Source organism: Kryptolebias marmoratus, linkage group LG3 (assembly GCF_001649575.2).
Source record: "Kryptolebias marmoratus isolate JLee-2015 linkage group LG3, ASM164957v2, whole genome shotgun sequence".
In the NCBI taxonomy this organism is placed as follows: Eukaryota; Metazoa; Chordata; class Actinopteri; order Cyprinodontiformes; family Rivulidae; genus Kryptolebias; species Kryptolebias marmoratus.
In genome coordinates, this window is record NC_051432.1 from 17700696 (window position 1) to 17708104 (window position 7409).

At 45.1% G+C, this 7409-nt stretch overlaps 1 protein-coding gene across 3 annotated transcripts; it reads right to left on the reverse strand.

The window, feature by feature from the left end:
• Positions 1-175: 175 nt before the first annotated feature.
• On the reverse strand, positions 176-7034 carry LOC108245271 (beta-1,3-N-acetylglucosaminyltransferase lunatic fringe). 3 transcript variants are annotated; one of them, XM_037974680.1, is made up of 8 exons: positions 6542-7034; positions 3658-3706; positions 3174-3276; positions 2936-3089; positions 2664-2743; positions 2412-2571; positions 2228-2313; positions 176-1077 (listed from the first exon to the last, which is right to left on the reverse strand). In XM_037974680.1, the coding sequence occupies exons 1-8, from the start codon at positions 6890-6892 to the stop codon at positions 1017-1019; spliced, it is 1044 nt and encodes a 347-aa protein (XP_037830608.1). In that variant the 5' UTR covers positions 6893-7034; the 3' UTR covers positions 176-1016. The 3 variants fall into 3 exon arrangements, with proteins under 3 accessions (XP_037830608.1, XP_017287561.1, XP_037830609.1); XM_017432072.3 differs by having other exon boundaries at positions 2664-2749; positions 6542-7032; XM_037974681.1 differs by lacking the exon at positions 6542-7034 and adding an exon at positions 5460-5582 and having other exon boundaries at positions 2664-2749.
• Positions 7035-7409: the final 375 nt, after the last annotated feature.

Here is a 7409-nt window from a genome sequence, read left to right on the forward strand (position 1 = left end):
AAGTCAGGGATTGTTGCACAGAAGGTCAAAGAGACACACCGTCTGCTTGTCTTTTGGTTTTGATCTTTTTGGATTCTTCGTCTTGGGTTGATCAGATTAGTGTGTTTCTGCTGTGTGAGTCCACACAATGACCCCAGCAGCTCAAAAACAAGGCACACACACACACACAAAAGAATCAAGTTATCTAAAAAGAAGACCGATACAAGCTTTTATTAAACATGTTTACAGAGAATCCAGATACTGGAGAGCAGCTACAGCCCAGTGAAGAGGAAAACATCATTCACTGCACAGAGACAGAATACAACTCAACATGAGTCATTTTCAGAAAACCTTAAACATTTTAAGTGCTTTCTAAGCTCATTTCTGATCACAACTCATTCATTTACCTTAATTCAACTGAGTGACTCATTTAACTGCAAGGTACTTTTGGAAGAGAGGCTTCGTTGGATTAGTTTGTTGTAAAAACCTTTGAAATAGAATGACATTCAGGGAAATCTGTTTGTTGTTTGGTAGGAACATACCACCACAGTTAGGACTAAAATCAGTCAGCAGCCTGTTGGCTTTACGTAAAAACTGCAGCTGACGTCTCCGTTCTTTCAGCGGACGAGGACCAAACATCGGAAACAAGACATCAAAGTGCAGAGAGAGGCTAAAATGAACCACGAGGAGGTGAAGCTTCTAACTCTGTGAAGCTAAAAACTTGTGTGTTCGAACCTTAATTCCTTCGATTCACTGTAATTTAATCCTGACTGGGTAACTTTAGAGCACGCAGAGAATTAAGCGAAGGACTTTCCACAGCGAAGCAACACTTCGAAGGGTCAAAGGTTTAAACTAACAGAGCTTCTTCTTAAAAAGTCAATCTAGAGGGAATATTCTTGGCTGTAAGGGAAAACATTTACATCTGTTTGTCTTTGATTGTCTTCAGAGAACGCAACTGTGCAACGATCTCCTTTGAGACATTTTGTCCTCCTCCATCAGTTTAAACCTCCTCCTTTGTCTCTGGATGGATGTTGGAGTCACCAGAGGCTGGGGCACCAAGAGGTGTCTGGGTACAGCAGACAATGGACAGACCTGAACCTTGGAACGAGAGGGAAACAAGCGTCACAATGCCTGGAAGCTACCAACTGCAGATTTCAAAATAAAGCCATAAATACAATTAGCTGCACACACAATGAACAAAGACAGGAAACTCATAGTAGTAGAACATGTACAATAAAAGGAAAAAAAAAAATCTTATATGAAGCAGAGCTTCAAAACACGGTTTTAAAACAAGATTTTTCCCTGAAACAGACTTTCAAATCTGCTTTATACGATTAAAAATCCCAACAGGCGTTTTAAGGGGGAGTGAATTTATTTCTCCTGTCGCCAGTAGGTGGCAGCGTGTTTATCTCAGTCTGAATGAAGAGTGACTGACAGGACAACAAACAGGAGGGAAGGGAAACAAGTCAGAAAAAAACAACGCTTTGTTTTGTTCATTTTTTACAGCCTCTTCACATCCGTGCTGACATTACAGCGAGAAGTGTTCTGCTGTAAACAATCACACTGAGCTCAGGCGTTAGACAGGTCCCGTGTCAGATCCTGTGCATCTCTCAGGTCCTGTCTCAGGTATTTGCTGGATTTTCCCCTCCTTCCTAAAGTCTTGATTTTCAGATACTGCTCATCTATTTAATCTCATCATTATTTAATTTCCCTTTGGGATTAATAAAGTGTTTTTGAATTGAATTGAATCTGCTGTAGATAGTTTTTGTTTTTTTAAGCCTGACACTTTTTGTGTCGTTTTATTTAGGAAGCACAGCTCATTACGCTGCCAGGAGCTGGTTTAAAGACTGGACAGAAAAAGAACAAAATGGCAGCCAAAGAAAACCTTTGAAAGACCACCATGACGCCCAGAGAAGTACTGAAACCAAAACCACTCTAAAAGATTACATGAAAGTGTTTCCTTTGAATTAGAAGTGGTTTAAAAAGACACATTTTCTCTGGGACACAATTTATTGACTAAATCTTTTTTCGTTTAATTTGGTTTATATTTCATTAGAGATAATTGTTTTGCATCTTGAATATGTAAATCATTACAAACAGAGTTGAATCAATTATTTAAAAAAAGAGAATGTTTGAAGTCTCTAAATTGTGCTGGTTCATGAATTGACTTTGCTGAGATATTATGCATTTTAAAGATATTTAACATATTTTCCTCAAAAAGTAGAACCAAAATAATAAGTGGCTTCACCTGGTGGGGTCATCTCTGATAGAAAAGGGTCCTTTCACATTGACGGCGTTCCTGCTGTTTTCCACGGTGCCGTAGCTGAGGGTGACCTGATGGATGAACAGCAGAAACACAACGAACATTACACCGATGGACGTCTAACGGCGCCGCGGATCGGCGACGAGTCTGCTCGTGTCAGCGTGCCGACCTGGTTCTGTACGTCGGACACGAGGCCCAGGTTCTCCAGGTGGGAGTGAAACAGCGCCGAGCGGGTGAGGCTCACGCCCAGCAGCGCCTCCACGATGTAACCAACGGTGCAGTCGTCAGGCAGGCGAATGCGCTCAGCTGTGGTCATGAAAGCACCATCACTGGGGGGGGGCATAAAGAGCATAAGGAGGGAAAAAGATGATGTAGTGTAGAAAAAAAAAAGATTTTAAAATATATCCAAGTGAGGACTAACCTCGCCCAGGGCTTCATCTTCAGAGCCAGGCCTCGGCTCAGACAGAACCCTGCTCCTCCCGTGGCGAACCAGAAACGCACCTGTCTCTTCACACAAATGGCAAGAAATCACGTTCCAGGAGGCCGGAGTGAACAGGAAACTTTGCTTTGAAAATGTGACTGAAGGAGCGCCACAAATCCCTCCAAACAAATGTGGTGCATTTCATTCAGCTAAATAAAAAAAAAAAAACAAGCTCTTTTGGAAGTATTTAAAAGCTAAAACACAGAAGTCACCATTTCGTTGGTGTCCAGCGTCTCTGTGGCCTCGATCGGCCGCTCCAGGCTGGGCCGGCCGATGTACACGTCCTGCGTGTGGCCGTACCGAGACAGGAGTTCCAGGAGGGGCCCGACGTTCAGGTAGTTATCGTCGTCCACGTGGCAAAACCACCTACGGCGCGCCAAGCTGTCCGTTAGTAAGCAGCACTCGCTTTGTGTGTGTCTGTGTGTGGTGCGGCGCGGCGCTCTCACTCACTTCTTTCCCGAGTTTAGAAAAGCGTCGTACTCCAGAGCCATTTTACAGGACAGGGCCTGACGACTGTGGGCCGCTGAGCAGTTGGTGTTGATCAGATGTGCACCTGATGATCAATTAGGGAAAAAAAAGAAAGAGTTTGAGCTCATAGCAATTAAAGTTTAACATAAGCTATAAAAAGTGATTTTATTTAAAAAGGAAACTGACTGCATTGTGAGATGTTTGATTGCATTGTATTAAAAAATAGCTTTAAAAGCACCCAATAGATAATCAGATATTTTTGTACACAATGTGTCTGATAAGACGAGTATTTAACAATCTGAGGAAGAGGGAAAAAAAAGAAGGCCTGTTGATTAAAGTGAGGCGACTTCCTGTGCTTGATGGAAACAGTAATGCTCCATCAGCATCCCGCCTGCCGACAGAGATAAAACTCAATCTACTCAGCAAAACCTGTGTGTGTGTGTGTGTGGGTGTGTGTGTAGCTCACCCATCCTTTTCCTCAGCTTCTCATCCTCTCCATCAGTGAACACGTAGGTCTGTGAAAGCAAACACAAACATATCCTGGTTTATATTATTTCAGCAACATTAGGTGTGTGTGTGTGGGGGGGGGAAAGAAAAATCCACCATCGTACAGCCGCTCTAATCGCTTCGCTGCCATTGTTTGTGATTTCAGGTGAGGCTCCTCCCAAGGTCTCTACAAACCGGCAGAAAGCGGTGCTGATACTGGCCTGAAGCCAAAAGTCAAAAGGTAACCCCCCACCCCCCAACCCCGCCCCCCACGCCGTCTATCAGCGTACGAGCAGCTGGACGCAGAGATCCAGCAGTGAGTGTTTCTGTGATGAGTGACGGGGCTGAGGGTCACTGTGCATTCAGGACCTCATTATTTTCCACAGGAAGTGAACACACACACACACAAACACGCAGTGTGTGTGCAGACTCACAGCTGTCTGCAGTCTGTTGTTCTGACTTTGTGTTCCGGGACAACAGATTTAAAACGAAACAATGACGAGTTAATGTGCTTCCCCCTCGGGTTTAATGGGAGCTTATTTACAACTATAACAGACACGGTGTGTGACAGTTTTCCCTAAAGGAAACATGGTTTTGTAATGGTTTAAAAGCCACGACTTTATGCTTTCCTCAAGTTTAAGACTGCTTTGGCAGAAAATTTGCTTTTCTGTATTGACTGATATCCTTGTAAAGTGTATTCCTGACAGGCAAAACTAACAGATTAATCATATTAGTGCACGATAACTGCTGCAGTGCTGCTCAGAGTCTGCCCCTGGCTGGGTACTGTAACCAGCGGGCATCAAATAAAATGAGTAATGACCTGACGTGCTTTTAAAAGATGTGCAGTTTGAGTTTCGTTCTTCCAATAGCTTTGTAAATATAATTAAAGCAAAAGGTTAACAGTAAAACTTTTCGGAGGTTTCAGGCTTACAGGGATTCCTCTGCACAGCCTTCCTGCCGAACAGCCCAGATACATCAACAGATCTTTGACCTTACTTCTGCTTGATTGCATTAAAGAGATGGTTTCAGATCTTTTAAAGAAGAGTTCTGTTGAAAGGCTAAGAACGATCAATATCTCACCTGTAGCAGAAAGCTATTTTGAGTGAGTTTAAATCTGACTGGATTGACGGGCCAAGACCAAAGTGGACTGCTGCCATCTTTACTCCAACCTCACAAGTTCTCAGGCGGCTCATGCAGATGCTGTCTTATAAGCGTTTACGTCGATTTCACACTACATTGTTGTTTACACAGAAAACTGTTCGGCTAGCTGTAGCACTTCCAGTACAACCCGAGGCACTTCCTGCAGGAATATTAAAACGTTCCTGCAAGAATAACAGCCTAATGCAAAACTAATGGTGATGCAGTCGAGTTCACATGAAAAGCTGGGAAACTTCTGAGACTTGAGGTGTTTCTTGGTTGTGGTTTGCTTGAGTGGCCTCTGAAGTGTCAGTCCTGTCAGAAATTAATGCTGTTTCTCCAAACTGGGATCGTTCAAAGAGTTGTCTGCACCAGGTAAGATATTAATTCTTCCTTTGAACTTTCACTTTAAAGGTCTCTCATAAAAAAGTGTAGAGGGGGGGGCTCCAGCTGTGAGTTTCTGTCAGTCTCTCCCTTTTTCATCTGAGCCTCTTAAAGCCCTTTCAAAAAAAAAAAGCTGGTGTCTGCATCTGCTTGAGCCTGAGTGCCAGCATATGACTGAGTGAGGAGGAGGAGGGAGGGGGAGGAAGAGGAGAAAATGTGGGTTTGAGGGGGGGGGCTGGTCATCATGAGTGGAGCTCTTACACGAGAGGAAGCGACGGTGACGCTCACCACCGAGGCGGGAGAAAGTGAAGTGTGTTTCCTCTTGTGACCAGGCACATGTTTCACTTCCCATGAGAAACACTGCGACTGCCCAGGGTGTGTTGGTGAAGGTGAGAATGTGTGTGTGTGTGTGTGTGTGTGTGTGTTGTGTTTCCATTACGCCGCAGTCTTCCAGGGAAGAAGTGTGTGTCTGGGAATCAGGTAGGGCGTGAGAGCAGACGGCAGAATGTGTCTCAGAACCCAAAAAACAGCTGATTCCTCCCCTATTTGGGCCGTATTTACATGTCAACACACCGGAGGGTTTAAAATAGGGCCCAGAACGCTTGCTGTGCAGTCCACCCTCACGGCTGCCTTTGGTTACAGGAGCTTTGAAGACGCTGGGAGCAGTTCGCCGCCGCCCCATGTGTTTCACAGCAACAGATGCGTCTTTGACTCATCGTGGTTCCCAACCAGAGAGCTGCCCGTCCACAGCGGCATTTGATCTAAAATATTTATCTGGGAGCCAGTGGGACTCCTTCTGCCTTTCTCCTGGGAGCCATGAAGACCACAGAGCAAATCTTTTAACCCTGGAACCCAGAAAAGTTGATCAAACTACAAACCCAAGCTGGAACAATGACACATGAGTTACGGTTGAGGTTTTGAGCAGTATATAAGAATGTCAAATAAAGAAAAGCCATTTCTTTATCATATAAAGTAAACATTTTGGGGTTTTGACTTGTCAATTGAGGACCTTTTTGCGTGCAAACATGGAAAATAACTGTCTATAACCTGTTAAGGGATTAGTACACTGATCAAGAGTTTTAAATGAGAGAAAAGTTGACTTCTAAACTTCCTCTTCTTAAAAATGACCTGCAGGTTTGACAGCAGCTTCAAATGTAAAACTGGACCTTCTCACTGAGCCTGCAGTCTGAAGTTTTCTCACAGCTTCATCCATGTGAAACCTCCAGCTTCTCTGGTCCCTTTGGTTTGTTGCCAACAAGTTAAAATGTGGAAAAACTTCGTTTTTTTGTTCCCAAGAGCCCAGTGACAGCAGTGCGAGTGTGCAGCCACTCGCTCCGGCTCACCTGCTGCGTGTTTCTGGAGATCCAGGTGTCCAGCAGCAGCTCCAGCCTCGGCCGGTGGTACCTCCCGGTGCTTTTCACCGCGATGAACAGGTCGACCGGGCGGAGGCGCTCCACCGGCGGCGGCGGGCTGTTGCTCCGCGAGGGGCCGCTCACCGTTCTCCTCTCCCGGGCGAGTCTCCTGAAATAAGCCGAGAAAGCCCTGGAGCCCGTCCCGGCGGCGGACGGAGCCTCCTTCGGGTGTCCGCCGGAGACCGCAAGCATCCCGGTCACGAGAAGGCAGGTGACCGCGGCGGCGGCGGCGAGAGGTCCCGCCGGGCTGAAGGTGAATCCCGCGGCGGCGGGTTTCCACATTCTGTCGGTGGTGGTGGCTTCACGGCGTCGCTCATGGACAGAAACTGTCTAAAAATGTAGTTTACAAAGTCGTGCCGGGAGCTGTCACATGAACTCCACGGGTTTCTTCCAGCTAATGACCTCCTGCTGAGGAGCTCGCTGCTGTTTCAAGTAGCGACATCACAGTTATTAAACTCCGCCAGTGGGCGGGGCGATGGGCGGGGCTAATAGAGTTGATTTGGAAAAGTTGGCGGGGATAAGTGGGATCCTCCAAGAAGAAGCAGTGTATGGCAAGCCAATTTAATATTTAACAATTCAGTTTCTCCAAATCAATCATCTTTTCTGATGTCTAGAATGTCATTCAGTCGATCCAGAATCAACATTTTAGAAATATATTTATTTATTGATTATGTTAAACATTTACAGATTAGGCAAAATAGAATTTATTAAAGCACAACGGTGTAAGTAGTACAAAGAACATTAACAGACGTTTTTACTTAAATTTAAAGAAATTCAAATGCCATTAAGGGTCTTTATT